This window comes from Oncorhynchus gorbuscha, linkage group LG03, assembly GCF_021184085.1.
Source record: "Oncorhynchus gorbuscha isolate QuinsamMale2020 ecotype Even-year linkage group LG03, OgorEven_v1.0, whole genome shotgun sequence".
NCBI lineage: Eukaryota > Metazoa > Chordata > Actinopteri > Salmoniformes > Salmonidae > Oncorhynchus > Oncorhynchus gorbuscha.
Genome location: NC_060175.1, coordinates 80059051 through 80078269, shown reverse-complemented (window position 1 = coordinate 80078269; position 19219 = coordinate 80059051). Strand labels below are relative to the sequence as shown.

The following is a 19219-nucleotide window of genomic DNA, read 5'->3' as shown; positions in this document are numbered from 1 at the left end:
ACTAGCACAACTAAACATAATTATATACTAGGCATTAAGAATATTTTTGTTTCAGAACACTAGATCACTTTTGTTCCTGGTTCTGTTTCTGTTCCTCAAATGTTAATCTTTTTCGGTTCCCTGAACCAGTTCCAACCCCTGATTTCAATATTACCATGCAGAGTCATGTATAGAGTCATACATATATAGTGCCTTCAGAAAGTTTTCTCACCCCTTGACTATCCACATTTTGTTGTGTTACAGCCTGAATTAAACATTAAATAGAGATTGTTGGTCACTGGCCTACACACGATACCCCATAATGTCAAGGTGGTATTATGCTGTTTTTTTTTAAAGAAATTTATAAAAAATGTAAAGCTGAAATATCTTGAGTCAATAAGTATTCAGGCCCTTGGTTGTGGAAAGCCTAAATACGTTCAGGAGTAAACATTTGCTTAACAAGTCGCTTAAGTTGCATGGACACACTCTGTGTGCAATAATAATGTTTAACATGGACTAACTAAACACATGCTTAGTTTGTAAATTATGTCTGAGTGTTGGAGTGTGCCCCTGCTTTGCCATCTGATTTACTTAATATAAGGAATTTGAAATGTTCTACTCAAGTAGTATTTTACTGAGTGACTTTCACTTTTACTTGAGTCTTTTTCTATTAAGGTATCTTAACTTTTACTCAAGTATGACAATTGGGTACTCTTTCCACCACTGTCCAAAACATGCATTTGTTTGCAACAAGCCACTAAAGTAATACTGCAAAACAAATGTGGCAGAGCAATTAACAGAGCACTTAAGTGTTATGTTTGAGGCAAATCCAATACAACACATTACTGAATACCACTATCCCAGTTTTCAAGCATGGTGGTGGCTGCATCATGTTATGGGTATGCATGTAATCGTTAAGCACTGGGGAGTTTTTCAGAATAAAAAAAGAAAGGAATGGAGCTAAGTACAGGCAAAATCCTAAAGGAAAACCTTGTTCAGTCTGCTTTCCACCAGACTCTGGGAGATGCATTTACCTTTCAGCAGGACAATACTCTAAATCACAACACCAAATCTACACTGGAGTTGCTTACCAAGAAGACAGTGAATGTTCCTGAGTGGACAAGAAAATCTAGGGAAAGACCAGAAAAGAGTTGATCAACAACCAATTTGCCAGACCTTGAGGAATTTTTAAAAGAATAATGGGCAAACTTTGCACAATCCAGGAGTGGAAAGCTCTTAGAGACCTACCCCAAAAATACTCACTGCTGAAATCGCTGCCAAAGGTGCTTCTACAAAGTATTGACTCAGTAGTGTGACAACTTATGTAAATCAGATATTTCTGTATTTTATTTTTTATAAATTTGCACAAAAAAAAAACTGTTTTCCCTTTGTCGTTATGGGATATTGTGTGTAGATTGATGAGGGGGGGAAATGATTGAATCCATTTAAGAATAAATCTGTAACGCAACAAAATGTGGAAAGAGTCAAGGGGTCTGAATACTTTCAGAATGTACTGTATAGAGTTGGGCCAATGCAGTTTCTGTCTGAACATTCCGAGAGCACCACTTTCTCCTCCATAGCCATTGCTAAGTGATAATTGACACTTCTGTGTTGCGCTGTTTATTTCTGATAGTTTTTAAAAACCTATGAAGGTGTCCATTGAAAGCACATACAGTGTCTTGCAAAAGTATTCATCCCCCTTGGCGTTTTTCCTATTTTGTTGCATTACAACCTGTAATTTAAATGGATTTTTATTTGGGTTTCATGTAATGGACATACACAAAATAGTCCAAATTGGTGAAGCCCCTAAATAAGATCTGGTGCAACCAATTACCTTCAGAAGTCACATAAATAGTTAAATAAAGTCCACCTGTGTGCAAGCTAAGTGTCACATGATCTCAGTATATATACACCTGTTCTGAAAGGCCCCAAAGTCTGCAACACCACTAAGCAAGGGGCACCATCAAGCAAGCGGCCCCATGAAGACCAAGGAGCTCTCCAAACAGGTTAGGAACAATGTCTGGTGCAAACCCAACACCTCTCATCACCCTGAGAATGCCATCTCCACAGTGAAGCATGGTGGTGGCAGCATCGTGCTGTGGGGATATTTGTCATCGGTAGGGACTGGGAAACTGGTCAGAATTGAAGGAATTGAAGGAATGATGGCTGGAGCTAAATACAGGGACATTCTTGAGGGAAACCTGTTTCAGTCTTCCAGAGATTTGAGACTGGGATGGAGGTTCACCTTCCAGCAGGACAATGACCGTAAGCACACTGCTAAAGCAACACTCGAGTGGTTTAAGCCCAGACCTCAATCCAATTGAGAATCTGTGGTATGACTTAAAGATTGCTGTACACCAGCGGAACCCTTCCAACTTGAAGGAGCTGGAGCAGTTTTGCCTTAAAGAATGGGCAAAAATCACAGTGGCTAGATGTGCCAAGCTTATAGAGACACACCCCAAGAGACTTGCAACTGTAATTGCTGTAAAAGGTGGCTCTACAAAGTATTGACTTTGGGGGGTGAATGGTTATGCACGCTCAAGTTTTCTGTTTTTATGTCTGATTTCTTTTTTGTTTCGCAATAAAAAATATTTTGCATCTTCAAAGTGGTAGGCATGTTGTGTAAATCAAATGATACAAACGCCCCAAAAATCCATTTTAATTCCAGGAGTAAGGCAACAAAATAGGAAAAATGTCAAGGGGGTGAATACTTTCGCAAGCCACTATATGGAAATTGTTGACACCACAACAAAGTAGAGACTTGGAAACACATTATCCAAAATGCTAATCAATAAAAATGTCTGTTAAATTCGCTGCTCTGTTTTGCTTGTTTACAGCGGGTCATTTCAGAGGGAACTGTCAGAGACAGTCTCGTATTGTTACATCACCAACATTTAGAGAATAAACGCACCAACATGGCCGAACTCTCTCTCAATATACAGTGGGGCAAAAAAAGTATTTAGTCAGCCACCAATTGTGCAAGTTCTCCCACTTAAAAAGATGAGAGAGGCTTTTTTGCCCCACTGTATATGGCTCTGGTATTATATATTTCACCATATTTATCCAACTGTAACCTTGACTTTATCCCATGTACACTCAACCTTAATGAATCATGTCACGTGCAGATCAAGTCCTCTTCCTGACCTCTGACCTTTCCACTCTACACTCTGGTAGACCCTGGGGGAGCCTGGTAGACCTGTCACTGGAGCTAAAGTTCCTGGAATACACAGCTATGTTGTTTTTCTTCATTAGTGGAGTTATTCTTATACTGTCATGTTAGCGAAGAAAACGAGCGATGGAATTCTGACCCCGGGAAGCCCTTCACTCACTCACTCACTCACTCACTCACTCACTCACTCACTCACTCACTCACTCGCTCGCTCGCTCATTCACTCGCACGCACGCACGCACGCACGCACGCACACACACACACACAAACACGCACGCACACACACACACACACACACACACACACACACACACACACACACACACACACACACACACACACACACACACACACACACACACACACACACACACACACACACACACACACACACACAGACACGTTTTCCCTCTCACACATATACACACACATATAAGTGACATCGAGGGCCCACCCAGAGAGGAAGGAAAGGTCAGAACAAAACTATCACGATGGGTTCATTGAGAAGATGAACTGTGTGGGGGGCTGATATCGTACAGTGACATTGAGGGAGTAGGAGTATGTGTGTGTAGTCCTCGTCGGTTGTGAAACTGAGGTTGTGTTCCTAGGCAGTCCCAGGGTTTCTTACGGAGGGCAGCAGGAAGAGTCAGCGATAGCAGGCCATCATCCATCACCGGAATGAACAAGAAGCTGTTTATAAACACACAATGCTGGGAATGTCTTAATGAGCCTGCTCTCTCTCACTGCAGGGCCAGGGCCCACACCATCACATCCACTTTCCCCTCCGTTCTTCATTATGGTGCTCCACATACTTCATATACATCCCTCTATGCTCTCTAGTTTCACACAATGCAATTCATTGAGGGAGGTATCAATTACAACTTCAGATATCACCTCATGACGTAGGCCAAAGCAAGGTGTGCACACTCTCAGGAAAGATTTGTCAGTGTGATGATTTGACTTGAGCAATATTATTTTGCCCATGTATCACTGCATAGTAATAGGTGTGTATATTTTTTTGCAGGCATTATTCATTTTAATAAATGACTGATCATGTTTGGGGAAATAATTGCTTACATTACATTTCACAGTCAATAACCTTGTACACTATACAGACATCCTACTTACTGTATTTACCTCTGCTAATCTACTCTGAGAACCCCTCTTCTTGAAAGAAATCCATGGAATTTAATACCCTAATCTATCTCATACGATGTTTCTGATATTGTGTCCTGTCTTTTGTTTGAGAGGGAAATCTCTTCTTTGTACTTGTGAGTGTGTGTATGCGCAAGTGTGTGTAGCGTGTGTGTGTGTACATGTTTGGCAAGTGTAGGGTGTCAGAGGCTGGACTGCAGTCAACATTACAAATGTAAGGGGAGGACAAATCAAGAGGCTATCAGAAGAGTCAACACACGAGAAAGAAGACCACCGCTGGTGAGTTCATATCACTATTTTTAATAGATTTTACTGGATGAAGAGTAATAGCCTTATTTTAATATGAACCTTTATTCAAACTCTGCTATGGACTGTGTATTTGGAAATCTTAGTTTGACCATTATTGTCCCCAAAGCCACTAGAATGCGTCCTCTTGTTAATGTGAAGAAGCTCAGCAGTGTCCTACTTCTCTTGAGAAACTTGCTACCTGATAGATGAAGTGCTAAGGAGCCATAATGCATCTTGCTGCCTTACAGAGATATATAGAAGTTTTAACAGTGTGCTTTGGAAGGGTAAACAACTGTCTACTGTTTTTAAAATGTAGTTTTATGCTTATTTTTACACATTAGTGATGCATGCAAGAAGTAACTGACATTGGACAGGTTAGAGAGGTTTGGTGGTTACACTTGGACTTTAAAAAATATCTTTGCCACCGTGTCAAGCCAGTGTTTTAACATGATTCTGTGTCCTTTCCGTCCTGACAACAGTAGCCTAACACATTTATCAAGGTTTTTAAGACCTGCTGTTACAAACAAGTAATGGATAACGAAAATATAGTTGTTAAGCTTGCATCTACAGTATGTAGGGGGGGAAACCAAAATCTTGATTCTGTGGAATCCATTTGAGAGAGAAGCATTTTCTGAAACCTGCAGTTGTGTTAGCTCAAGTGACAACAGTGCCCAGTGCACATTAAGGTAAACTGTAATCAAATATTTTAATTGTGAATATTATGTTAGTAATTATGTTATTAACACACACACACACACACACACACACACACACACACACACACACACACACACACACACACACACACACACACACACACACACACACACACACACACACACACACACACACACACACACACACACACACACACGCGCGCGCACACGCACACCACACACACACACACGCGCACACACACACGCACGCACACACGCACACACGCACACCACACACACACACACGCGCACACACACACGCGCGCGCACACACGCACACACGCACACACGCACACACACACACACACACACACACACACACACACACACACACACACACACACACACACACACACACACACACACACACACACACACACACACACACACACACACACACACACTGACCCCTCAAATGTAGCACTGGACTTTACCCACAAATCCATCTACTGGCCCTCCCTGCAAGGCCACTCTAATCTAACGTAAGTTTCCTGTAAACACAGTAAACACTGTGCTATCTGAATCAGGCTACCAGCAAACAGTGTGCAGCGATAAATAGAGAAGCAGGGGGACTTGCTGAATGAAAGAAAGAGAAATAGATTAATTGTGTGCTTAATGCCTTCAGTCCACATTTTTGTGAATTAAGGGTAAATATTTTAAGCCCACCCTTACCCTACCCTCCTCCTTCTTCTCCTCCTTCACCTCCGCATCCTCCTCCTCCTCCAAAAAGCTTCCCTTGGGGATGTGCAACATGCTCAGGCCCTTGTCCAACAAAGTGACAACTAGGCCAGACTAGGAGATCCATGTCCACATGTATACACTCCAATAAATTGTCCCCATCACTAAATATGATGGGAAAAAGGAATGAATGTGCATGCAGTCCTTCCCTCAGTTATCCTGCAGTGTGAGGGATATCAAGGGCTTGTTTTGCCGGATATGTGAGGACATGACTAATGTAACAATACAAATGACAGAGGAACATAACAAGAGAAGTCTTTCCTGGGATTTGTTCATTTACTTTTACAATGACCAAGAGGGATCAGATAAATGTAATAATTGGGATTTCTCTACATTGGGGACCTTAGTCAGTTGTTCCTAGGTATCAGATGAAGTGATATTAGATGGATCCAAAGTTGACACAATGTTAATGTGATGTTGCTTTATTGGGAGCTATGGAGAGAAATTGCGAGTTAGTGTAACAGAGACGGTCTGAGACAAGGACATCCCTACCGACCAAGCCCTCCCTAACCCGGACGACGCTAGGCCAATTGTGCGTCGCCCCACGGACCTCCCGGTCGCGACAGAGCCTGGGCGCGAACCCAGGGACTCTGATGGCACAGCTGGCGCTGCAGTACAGCGCCCTTAACCACTGCGCCACCCGGGAGGGTGTCGGATCTTAATTTGACCCGTTTTGTCGCAGGAGTAAAATAGTCCTGCAGCAGGAAGAGCAGCAGGGTTTGATGATAAAAAGTGATATTTTCTAAAACAAAATTATTTTTGTTAGGCTACAATAAACTATAGTCCAGGATACACTTGTACTTCATAGTGGAGACTAAAATCAATCTTGTGTTATTATGCTACACTGAAAAAAAATATAAACGCAACTTACAACAATTTAAAATATTTTTACTGAGTTACAGTTCATATAAGGAAAATAGTCAATTTAAATAAATAAATTAGGCCCTAATCTATGGATTTACTAGGAATACAGATATGCATATATTGGTTATAGATACAGTTGAAGTCGAAAGTCTACATACACCTTAGCTAAATATATTTAGACTCAGTTTTTCACAATTCCTGACATTTAACATTTAATCCTAGTAAAAATTCCCTGTCTTAGGTCAGTTAGGATCACCACTTTTTTTTAAGAATGTGAAATATCAGAATAATAGTAGAGAAAATGATTTATTTCTGCTTAAATTTTTTATTTCTTTCATCACATTCCCAGTGGGTCAGAAGTTCACATACACTCAATTAGTATTTAGCAGCATTGCCTTTAAATTGTTGAACTTGGGTCAAACATTTCGGGTAGCCTTCCACAACCTTCCCACAATAAGTTGGGTGAATTTTGGCCCATTCCTCCTGACAGAGCTGGTGTAACTGAATCAGGTTTGTAGGCCTCCTTGCTCGCACATGCTTTTTCAGTTCTGCCCACAAATTTTCTATAGGATTGAGGTCAGGGCTTTGTGATGGCCACTCCAATACCTTGACTTTGTTGTCCTTAAGCCATTTTGCCATAACTTTGGAAGTATGCTTGGGGTCATTGTCCATTTGGAAGACCCATTTGCGACCAAGCAAACTTCCTGACTGATGTCTGACTGATGTCTTGAGATGTTGCTTCAATATATCCACATCATTTTACTTCCTCATGATGTCATCTATTTTGTGAAGTGCACCAGTCCCTCCTGCAGCAAAGCACCCCCACAACATGATGCTGCCACCCCCGTGCTTCATGGTTGGGATGATGTTCTTTGGCTTGCAAGCCTCCCTCTTTTTCCTCCAAACATAACGATGGTCATTATGGCCAAACAGTTCTATTTTTGTTTCGTCAGACCAGAGGACATTTCTCTGAAAAGTAGGATCTTTGTCCCCATGTGCTGTTGCAAACCGTAGTCTAGCTTTTTTATGCCTTTCAGGTTATGTCGATATAGGACTCGTTTTACTGTGGATGAAAATACTTTTGTACCGGTTTCCTCCAGCATCTTCACATGGTCCTTTGCTGTTGTTCTGGGATTGATTTGCACTTTTCGCACCAAAGTACGTTCATCTCTTGGAGACAGAACATGTCTCCTTCCTTAGCGGTATGTGGCTGCGTGGTCCCATGGTGTTTATACTTGCGTACTATTGTTTGTACAGATGAACGTGGTACCTTCAGGCGTTTAGAAATTGCTCCCAAGGATGAACCAGACTTGTCGAGGTCTACAGTTTTTTTTCTGAAGTCTTGGCTGATTTCTTTTGATTTTCCCATAATGTCAAGCAAAGAGGCACTGAGTTTGAAGGTAGGCCTTGAAATACATCCACAGGTACACTTCCAATTGACTCAAATGATGTCAATTATCAGAAGCTATCAGAAGCTTCTAAAGCCATGTCATAATTTTCTGGAATTTTCCAAGCTGTTTAAAGGCACTGTCAACTTAGTGTATGTAAACTTCTGACCCACTGGAACTGTGATACAAGGAAATTATAAATGAAATAATCTGTCTGTAAACAATTGTTGGAAAAATGACTTATGTCATGCATAAAGTAGATGTCCTAACTGACTTGCCAAACCTATAGTTTGTTAACAAGACATTTGTGGAGTGGTTGAAAAAATAGTTTTAATGACTCCAACATAAGTGTATGTAAACTTCCAACTTCAACTGTACCTTACAAAACAAGTAGAAGCGTGGATTAGAAAACCAGTCAGTATCTGGTGTGGCCATCATTTCCCTCATGCAGCGTGACACATCTCCTTGCTGGATATTTGGGTAAACTGGAACACGCTGTCGTACAAGGCGATCCAAAGCATCCCAAACATGCTCAATGGGTGACAATATCTGATGAGTATGCAGCAGATATCAGCTTCCAGGGATTGTGTACAGATGCTTGCGACATGGGGCCGTGCATTATCATGCTGAAACATGATGTCACGCCTTGGTCATTGTATTTTGTGTTTTCGTTATATATTTGTTCAGGCCAGGGTGTGACATGGGTTTATTGTGTTGTCTTATTGGGGTTTTTGTAGGCATTGGGATTGTGGTTGATTAGGGGTGTGATTAGTATAGGCTTGGCTGCCTGAGGCGGTTCTCAATCAGAGGCAGGTGATTCTCGTTGTCTCTGATTGGGAACCGTATTTAGGTAGCCGGGGTTTCATTGTGTATTTCGTGGGTGATTGTTCCTGTCTCCGTGTTAGTGTTCACCAGACAGGCTGTATAGGTTTTTACGTTCCGTTTGTTGTTTTGTATTTGTATAGTATTTTCATGTATCGCTTTTTTAATTAAAGACATGAGTAACCACCACGCTGCATTTCGGTCCGACTCTCTTTCAACGAACGAACGCCGTTACACATGAGTTGATGGCGGCAGATGAATGGCATGATAATGGGCCTCAGGATCTCGTCACGGTATCTGTGTGTATTTAAATTGCCATAGATAAATTGCAATTGTGTTCGTTGTCTGTAGTTTATGCCTGACCATACCATAACTCCACTGCCACCATGGGGCACTCTGTTCACAACGTTGACATCAGCAAACCACTCGCCCACACTACGCCATCTGCCTGGTACAGTTTTGACCGGGATTCATCCGTGAAAAGCACACTTCTCCTGCGTGCCAGTAGCCATCGAAGGTGAGCTTTTGCCGACTGAAGTCGGTTATGAGGCCGAACTGCAGTCAGGTGAAACCCTGGTGAGGACGTAGAGTATACAGATGAGCTTCCCTGAGATGGCGGTTTGACGGTTTGTGCAGAAATTATTCTGGCTGGTCTCAGACTCTCCCGCAGGTGAAGAAGCAGGATGTGGAGGAATGTGAAATTAACATTAAATTATCTGGCAACCTCTCTGGTGGACATTCTTGCAGTCAACATACCAATTACACTCTCCTCAAAACTTGAGACATCTGTGGCATTGTGTTGTGTGACAAAACTGTACATTTTAGAGTGGTATTTTATTGTCCCCAGCACAAGGTGCACCTGTGTAATGATCATGCTGTTCAATCATATCCTTGATATGCCATACCTGTCAGGTGGATGGATTGCCCTGGCAAAGGAGAAATGCTCACTATATATATATAAACACATTTGAGAGAAATAAGCTTTTGTGTGTATGGAACATTTCAGGGATTTTATATTTCAGCTCATGAAATATGGGGCCAACACTTTACATGTTCGTAATTTTTTTGTTCAGTATATGTAAAACAATGATTGTTGATATGTAGGGCTGCATTTCAGATACACTTTTGTACTTTTGAATGTCTCAGTAGTACCTACAGTAGTAGGACATTTATTCTGTCTGGTGCTTTAGCGTTTAAATTAGCGAAAGAGAAAGAGAACTGCAGGATTTCAATTAATTTATGTAAATCACAAGGCTCGTTTGAATGTCCTGCAACGCTGGAAAATTTGCAGCGAGAACAGAGTGATCAAATTAAGATACTATATCTGTAACTAATTAGTCGCCAAACTATTATTACTTTTATCACTTCATGTTATGCGTGTGTGTATATACTGTATGCGTCCTACGTTTGGTGTACCTTCTCATTTGCACTGCTTGCTCAGCATAGATGCTCAACACGTGGGACAGATAAAGTCTAATTAAATGAAATGCTGCTTGTTGCTCGGCTTGGTTCACGCACAGGTCAGTGTAATGAGACAGTTGAGGAATGCGGTGAGGGTGGGAAGGACACCATAAGTTCTCTAGAATCAAGCTGCATGTCAAACCCAATCAGGGAGAGGTAAGGGCAAATCTAGGGTCTCTCTCTCATCAGGGCTCAACTCGACCCAGTCAACTCTGGAGGGGCATCCAAGCCCCAAACACTAAATCTGCCCGGCGTCAAATATTAACCGCAATACAAACAAAGCAGTGGCATAAATGCCCTGGGGGCTCCAAAGCTTCATTAAATAGTACCCGCAAACACCAGTCTCAATGTCAACAGTGAAGAGGCAACTCCGGGATGCTGGCCTTCTAGGCAGAGTTCCTCTGTCCAGTGTCTGTGTTGTTTTTCCCATCTTAATCTTTTATTTTTATTGGCCAGTCTGAGATATGGCTTTTTCTTTGCAACTTTGCCTAGATGGCCAGCATCCGGGAGTCACCTCGTTGAAGTTGAGACTGATATTTTTGGCGGGTACTATTTAATGAAGCTGCCAGTTGAGGACTTGTGAGGCATATGTTTGTCAAACTAGACACTCTAATGTACTTGTCCTCTTGCTCAGTTGTGTACCGGGGCCTCCCACTCCTCTTTCTATTCTGGTTAGCACCAGTTTGCACTGTTCTGTGAAAGGAGTAGTACACAGCGTTGTACGAGATTTTCAGTTTCTTGGCATTTTCTTGCATGGAATAGCCTTCATTTCCCAGAACAAGAATAGACTGATGAGTCTTTGTTTCTGGCCACTTTGAGCCTGTAATCGAACCCACAAATGCTGATGCTCCAGATATTCAACTAGTCTAAAGAAGGCCAGTGTGCTAACATATTACAAAAGGAGTTTCTAATGAATAGTTAGCCTTTTAAAATTATAAACTTGGATTAGCTAACACAATGTGCCATTGGAACACAGGAATGATGGTTGCTGATAATTGGCCTCTGTACGTCTATGTAGATGTTCCATAAAAAATCTGCCGTTTCCAGCTACAATAGTCATTTACAACATTAACCATGTCTGCACTGTATTTCTGATCAATTTGATGTTCTTTTAATGGACATCAAATGTGCTATTCTTTCAAAAACAAGGACATTTCTAAGTGACTCCAAACTTTTGAACAGTAGTGTATATACACATGCTCACACATATATTAATACACATACACTCTTACAAACAAACATGCATAAGCCCGTGTGTGCACACCCACACACACACTACCCACCCAGGGAGAGTAACTGGTCCTTCTGTAGCTCAGTTGGTAGAGCATGGCGCTTGTAACGCCAGGGTAGTGGGTTCGATCCCCGGGGACCACCCATACGTAGAATGTATGCACACATGACTGTAATTTGCTTTGGATAAAAGCGTCTGCTAAATGGCATATATTATTATTATTATATTATAGTACTAGTATACTGTGTAGTGTAGATGGGGAAGAGTATTAAAGTTATCAGGATGTTTATGGAAAATAGAAGAAATATTACAAAGATTGACCACTGGTCATGTCAAGTTTTGTTGGTACAGAGACAAAATAGCAGTTACCAGCTACAGCTAAATCATTGATCCAACTCTGTGATCTCCTCTCTCATGACACACAAACACTCAGGTGGGTGATTATTGGGTCCCTGTTGCTCCATGGTGGGGTGGGATCCATCCACCCAGGCCAAACCTAAGCTCCCCACCAGGGACAGGCCCCCAACTGACAGGACCTCTGTCTTCCTTCTGAACATTCAGCCAGGGCAGCTGTTTGGACATGAGTCCCATCTCTCTCTTCTTCTCACACTCTCATCACTGTCCCTTGTCTCCCCGTGATGCCTCTCAGAGGAGCAGAGATCCATCACACTGCCACAGACTTCAGCTGCACGCCTCCACAGTGGACAACAGTAACCTTTAGTGTTGCATCATAGAGGGTAGTTTAAAATAGGCAATGATATCACAGCTAGGAGACTGAGGAGACCTGTCGTCAGCGTAGATATAAAATAATGTTTGGAGAGTTGCAGATTCCTCAGATGTGTGGTTCCCTGTGTGTGTGTGTGTCAATAGATTAAGCGGGTGTTTTTAAGGACTGACTGTGGATCAGCTGTCCAGATGAGAGAGTGGAGTGAGTCGGAGATGACCATGTCTGCCGGTGGTTACCTCTCTGCCTTTGATGGATACGGCATCTCCGAGCCTCTGCAGTACTACGGTGAGCGACTCTTTTGATCTGGGCTGTCTGCAATTATATTAAAATTATCTAGTCAGATTTTGTAGGGGTTATAAATTGTCTGCAATACTATGGTATGTTGATCCAAACACAATTTATCTTGATACATACCCTGCAATTGTATGGTGATGACCTAATTGAATCAAAATGTCATGATTAGACATTTATATTCCACATGTTTATGCTTGCTATGTTCTGCTTTAGTTTGTGTGTTGCTTTTTTGTTCAAATGTTTAGTGCCATATGGCCTGCAGATTAGAAAGGGAGACTTGTAGGGATACATAATGTGGGTCTAACCTTATACATTTAGAAAATAACTGTCTTTATTTGTATTTTTCCAATACACAGGATGTTAGCTAACAAAAAAAATGTCATTGGAAAGAGGGGCTATTTATAATGGTTGCAGTGGAGAGTTATGGCCTAATCCGAACTATGGGGCTTCTTTCTTCACATTGTTGTCTTCTCCTCTCCTAGCTGGATGGATGGATATGACAAGCTACATGATGGGGGGTAGTGTTAGTGTGCGTGGGAAGGAGGGAGGCCCGGGTGTTTACACAGTGCTGAAACGGTTTACAAACAGAGCTCACCACAGCGTTGTCACACAAGCACAAGCTCAGTATTGGCCTCCATTCTCACCAGGACAGGAAACATCTGGGAGACACAGAGAAGAGACGGAATGAGTTAGGAAAGTGGGGAGAGAGAGAGCGAGAGAGAGCGAGAGAGAGCGAGAGAGAGCGAGAGAGAGAGAGAGAGAGAGAGAGAGAGAGGGGGGGTGGACAGATGGGACAGATGGACAGATGGGAGGAAGGCTGGAGAGTCAAGGTTCTAGAAGAGGGGTGAGGAAGGTTGTGGTTGTGGTTGAGGATGGGGTGAGTTTTGGCATTCAGAAATTAGGGGTCAGAGGTTGGACTCTATAAGTCACTGTGGTATTCAGTCCATGTCAGGGCATCAGAGTTGTGGACAAATATCCATGCTTATATGGTAAGAAGACACTCGAAGTGCGCCTGAGTACAATGTAATGTGTACAACCCCTAGTATTGATGCATTTTGAGAAAGAATGGAACTTCTAGTCATTGTTGGTCATAATCATTCAATTTGTTGTGTTTAAAAGAAGAAACCTCTCACTGTTTCAGTTATTTTCTGAACTGATAAAACGCCAAGAGACTCAGGTTATGGAAGAGGATCTTCCTGATCAGAGTGACTGATTTAGGGCTGATCTGTGACCAGCTCTTCTCCTTATAATGCAGATGTGCTTCAGAGGAGCTGCCAGGGGACACATGTTCCCTCTGTGGAAGTGGGGCTTGAAGTTACAAAATGTTCACAGCTCCACCGGCCACCCCGATACGCTCACAAAACATTCAGTCAAACACCAATCTACACGGCCATAAAACACTGAATAAAACTCCATAAAAAATATCAAATTCATAAACAACACTGTAACCTCTCAGCTGCATCCTGTTTCCACAGTCCAAACTGGTTCACAAGGTCTTGCTGTGATGTTTTTATATTACGCCCCACAGGACAAATAAAAGACACGTAAGATTGTGGACAAGGAACACATTCTTGTGATGCACTTTGACTTAAAAACAAGTTTGACAGTAATAATGGCTCTGGTAGAAAAATGAATTTATTCAGTAATATGTGCCGGTGGACCCTCTAGGTTAGCCACTAGACGTTCCCAAATCCACTCCTGTGGTGCACGTAAACTTAACCGGAGTGACCAGGACAAAAACACTTCATTCATTTTGTGTTGTTATCCCATCACACAGATGTGCTAGGGGACCCTTTGGGCTACTCTTTCCAGGAGCCAGACCTACAGGGCCTAGCCTTCAGCCAACAGCAGTACAGCCCCGTCAACCTGCAATTCTCTGTCTACGAACCACCGTCCTCCCAGCCGTGCCACCCACCCTACACCCACCCCTACAGCCCCCACTGCCTGGAGGCTCCCTGCGAGCCCAGCCCAGAGCCCCAGTGTGGTGGCCTGGGGAAGGTGGGTGGTGGAGGTCTGCCCCTGGTCAAGAAGACCAGGCTGGGCCCTGGAGGGCGGGTGAGGGGCCTGGATGAGCTTTGTGTGGTGTGTGGAGACAAAGCCTCTGGCTACCATTACAATGCCCTCACCTGTGAAGGCTGCAAAGGTAGGGGAGGCAGTGTTTTAATCAAAGTTTAAAACAATATTTGGGAGGGTCAATCTGAATTTTTTGTCACAGAGCCTGCTACTTCTGATTCTGTCTGAATATGTGTTTATAATTTGAATGGGAAACTTTATCTGGATTAACTTTATCTGGACCCCAACTAGAGGTGGTTGCTACTCAAACCCATGTCATAATCTGTCATTACTGTACTCCTGTGCTTCAGGTTTTTTCCGAAGGAGTGTGACAAAGAAAGCAGTGTACCGGTGTAAAAGTGGCGGAGGCTGTGAGATGGACATGTACATGCGGAGGAAGTGCCAGGACTGCCGCCTGCGTAAATGTCGTGCTGTGGGCATGCTAGACGAATGTGAGTGGAACATACTATAACAAAATGCCTGTAGGTATCAGAACTCAGGATAAGACCCAGATGCAAACAGTTTGAATCACAGATGTATATTAAAAAAACAGGGGGCAGGCGGACGACAGGTCAAGTACAGGCGGAGGTCGGTAATCCAGGGCAGAGTCAGTAAGGTACAGAGCGGCGGTCAGGGCAGGCAGGGTCAGGGCAGGCGGGGTCAGGGTAGGCGGGGTCAGGGCAGGCGGGGTCAGGGCAGGCGGGGTCAGGGCAGGCGGGGTCATGGCAGGCAGAGTGGTCAAAAGAGAAACAGGAGTACGGGAAAACACGCTGGTAGGCTTGACAACGCAAGACGAACTGGCAACAGGCAAACAGAAAACACAGGCATAAATGCACAGGGGATAATGGGGAAAATGGCCAACACCTGGAGGGGGGTGGAGACAAGCACAAGACAGGTGAAACAGATCAAGGTGTGACAGTAGGGATATTTGAACTATTTTGAACTGAATGTGGTGTGAATAACGACAAAGTCCGATAGCAATAAGATCAAGAATCGTGACCAGTGACCATATATCCAATTTAAAGTCAGGCAGACTTAAACATATTTCATTGCTAAGACAACCAAAATACCTTGGACATGGATCCCTTGCAAAAATGTTCTATATCTCAATACATCTCCCCCAGTTAAATAAAGGACAAATACATGAAAGATAATTGCCTATGTGAGTCTGACAGAGGCAGCTGTGTTGCCAGGTCTGCTGACGGAGGTGCAGTGCCAGTCAAAGAGGCTGAGGAAGGGAGCCAAGCACAGAGGCGGAGGGCCTGAGGAGGAGGAGAACATGGAGAGCAGGAGCGTCAGCTCCACCAACAGGCTGCTAGGACATGTACATCCCTTTCTTCTCTCCTCCATTCAAACTTTTCCATCTAGTTTTCTAACCTTAAGTGTTTTGGTTAACTTTCTTGAATATTATGAATGGGGAAGACATTGTAGCTTGTTGTTTTTGAAAGATACCCCAAGATCATATTATTTGTCCAAAGCAAATATCCAAGTGTCTAAATAGTTATAGACCTTTGGATGATCATCTTGTAGAATCGATTGCACCACTGGAGTACCCGGGTCTCTTCCTCAGACCCCAAGTTATCTTACTTTGGTTCATAAGTAGCCCTCTCCCATATGACTTTCTTGGACTTCCAGTTTACGTTCTTGGACCAATCAGATAATTTCATAGGCCAATGCAGTCGCTCTGGATAAGAGCGTCTGCTAAATGACTTAAATGTAAATGTTTGGAATGCTCCATCAGTAGCCTGAAACACTTGTGAATGATTTCTTATGTGGGCGTCCTGTAGTACGAACCCTGCTTATACTCCAAGTCTGTTTCAGAATGATAATTTCACTCAGCAATCAACTAATCTGTTGGTGATGCATTTCCTTCCTTGACAGGTGGTGTCTGTAAATCTGTCAAGAGAACAGAATCATGTGCTGGACAGGATAGTGGAGGCTCTTCGGCAGTACAGGGCGCAGTACACTGTACACTGTAGGGTGGGTTGCTGATTAGAATAGTAATTCTGTTGTCCGTGGATTGAGATTTGAAAGATGTGTTGTCATTTTCCTTCCCATCTCATTGAGAGCTTATTCAGGCAGTTTTTTCTGCAGGTGTTTGAGTGGACTTGTACAGAGGATGGTGGAGACAGACTAATGGACGTGGCCTCCCCTCCCTCTCAGAGGCTGCTGCAGTTTGCCAAGAGTGTACCTGGTGAGTTGGGCCTCATCTCGTACATCAGCTTCCTCTCCTTTCTTGTTTCTGCACTGATATGAAAGAACGAAACAGGTCAAATGGAAAGCAAATACCTGGTAAGCATACATCATTTTGCTTTCAGCTACCATATGTTTTCAGATTTATAAAAGTATTTCTCTCTCTGTGGCCCCTTCTGCTTCTGGATGACCTCCTGCAGTATTAACTAATCTAGCGTCTGGTGTCCGTGTAGGCTTTGAGCTCCTGAACTGTTCCGACCAGAGCACCCTCCTCTCTAGTTCCTCTGTGGAAGTCATGTTTCTGCTCTCAGCACAGCAGTTCACCCAAAACCCGGCAGCCTGTAGTCCAGGTACTGACACCACTACACCACCATGAGGATTATGGGTGTCAGAGTCATTTGGCCTGGCTCCATTTCAGCATACCGAAGAGGTAGATGATAGGGATGAAAATGGAATCGAGACGATTATGACATAGAGCTAATCGTCCCCCCCCCCCTTATTTTACAAGCACTACAGCCTTTCAACATCTCAACTCATCATTGTCTGAAAATGAAGGAAAACATTCATAGTGGGACTGGCCCTGTAAACTCAGGTACGGCACACTGTCCTTATTAGATACAATATATCCACCACCATAGTATCCCATCTTACAAGCTTTATTTGCAATACTATTTGAAGAGAGGTTCAACGGATAAGGTCATTTTTTTGATGTTTTAGCTTATTTTCCACTACAGGCAAAAAGATATGCTAGCCTGGAGAATCTGGACATTGCTAAATAACCAGCTAAACCACTTATTAAAAACTGTTTGGATGAAACAGTTGGGGCGGCAGCGTAGCCTAGTGGTTAGAGCGTTGGACTAGTAACCGCAAGGTTGTGAGTTCAAACCCCTGAGCTGACAAGGTACAAATCTGTCGTTCTGCCCCTGAACAGGCAGTTAACCCACTGTTCCCAGGCTGTCATTGAAAATAAGAATATGTTCTTAACTGACTTGCCTGGTTAAATAAAGGATTTTTTTTTAAACACAAAAAAAACACGTAAGTTGAAAATATGCTAAAACTTCAAAATAGTGAACCTTCAAAGAAGTTAGAATGAAGTGTTGCAATGGGGCAAAAAAGGAAATGATGTGTTTTTACTCTATGCTTCAATTGTGTGTCTTAGCTTGTGTGTCTGTGTGCAGGAATCAATGAGGACCTGCTCGGGCCGGTGATCAACTTCTTCCACAGCATGGCAGCATTGGGGGTGACCGAGGCTGAATATGCCCTGCTCACTGCTACAGTACTGCTATGCTCAGGTGATTGGCTCTCTATTCCTGACACATGACTGTATGAAAAGTTAAATGTATTTATTAATACCTTTTTAATACACATAACACAGTACGTTTTTATGAATAAAGACACACTTTTTATTGAGAGTGTCTGAATATCTCCTCTAGCTTGCCCAGATAGTGATGACAAACTCATATATGTCGTTCTGTCATCTACTGTATATGTTAGCAGACGAAGCGTCGCTGCGGGCGGTTACGTGTGTGGAAAGCTTACAGGAGCTGATCCTGGAGCTGCTGTCCAGGGTGTGCGGAGCCTGGTGTGGAGCCCAGGGCCCTCAGGGAGCCCAGCGCTTTGCGCGCCTGTTGGGGAGACTTACGGAGCTGCGCACGCTACAACACAACCATCTCACCCTGCTCCGACAGCAGCCCTGAGCACGGAGAGACAGGGATACAAATAGTTTAAATAAGGACTTAGTTTAATAGTTTAAATAAAGACTTAATTTTGTATGTTTTCTCGAATTTGCACCCAAAAAATGTAAGTAACACAATTGGCCATTTATGATTATGCGGTTTATCATGAAAATACCATTATTTTGAGTGACTGGTTTTACTGTAAAGTTTAAAGTCAATGACCAGTATTAAACCAATATGAGTTTTGTTATATGGAGTATACAGATGTATTAAAAAAGAATTTTATCATACCTTGACAGTCATCGTGTTTGTGTCAACTCGTTTCCAGGATGAAAATGAATCAACCACCTGTTATACCTTGTTCTCTTGGAGTTTAAAGGGATAGTTACCAAAAAATATGAATATGAATGATTTTACACTTACCTAGGATGTTGTCGGTCGACAGTAGTAGCTTGGCAGTTTAGTG

General features: G+C 42.9%; 1 protein-coding gene across 2 annotated transcripts; it reads left to right on the top strand.

The window, feature by feature from the left end:
* The first annotated feature begins 4493 nt into the window (after positions 1-4493).
* Positions 4494-19043, top strand: LOC124031992 (bile acid receptor-like). 2 transcript variants are annotated; one of them, XM_046343903.1, is made up of 11 exons: positions 4494-4582; positions 12682-12823; positions 14610-14975; positions 15196-15336; positions 16078-16208; positions 16766-16864; positions 16979-17078; positions 17311-17427; positions 17586-17669; positions 18256-18369; positions 18575-19043. In XM_046343903.1, the coding sequence occupies exons 2-11, from the start codon at positions 12727-12729 to the stop codon at positions 18772-18774; spliced, it is 1449 nt and encodes a 482-aa protein (XP_046199859.1). In that variant the 5' UTR covers positions 4494-4582; positions 12682-12726; the 3' UTR covers positions 18775-19043. The 2 variants fall into 2 exon arrangements, with proteins under 2 accessions (XP_046199859.1, XP_046199857.1); XM_046343901.1 differs by having other exon boundaries at positions 18572-19043.
* The last annotated feature ends 176 nt before the right edge of the window (positions 19044-19219 follow it).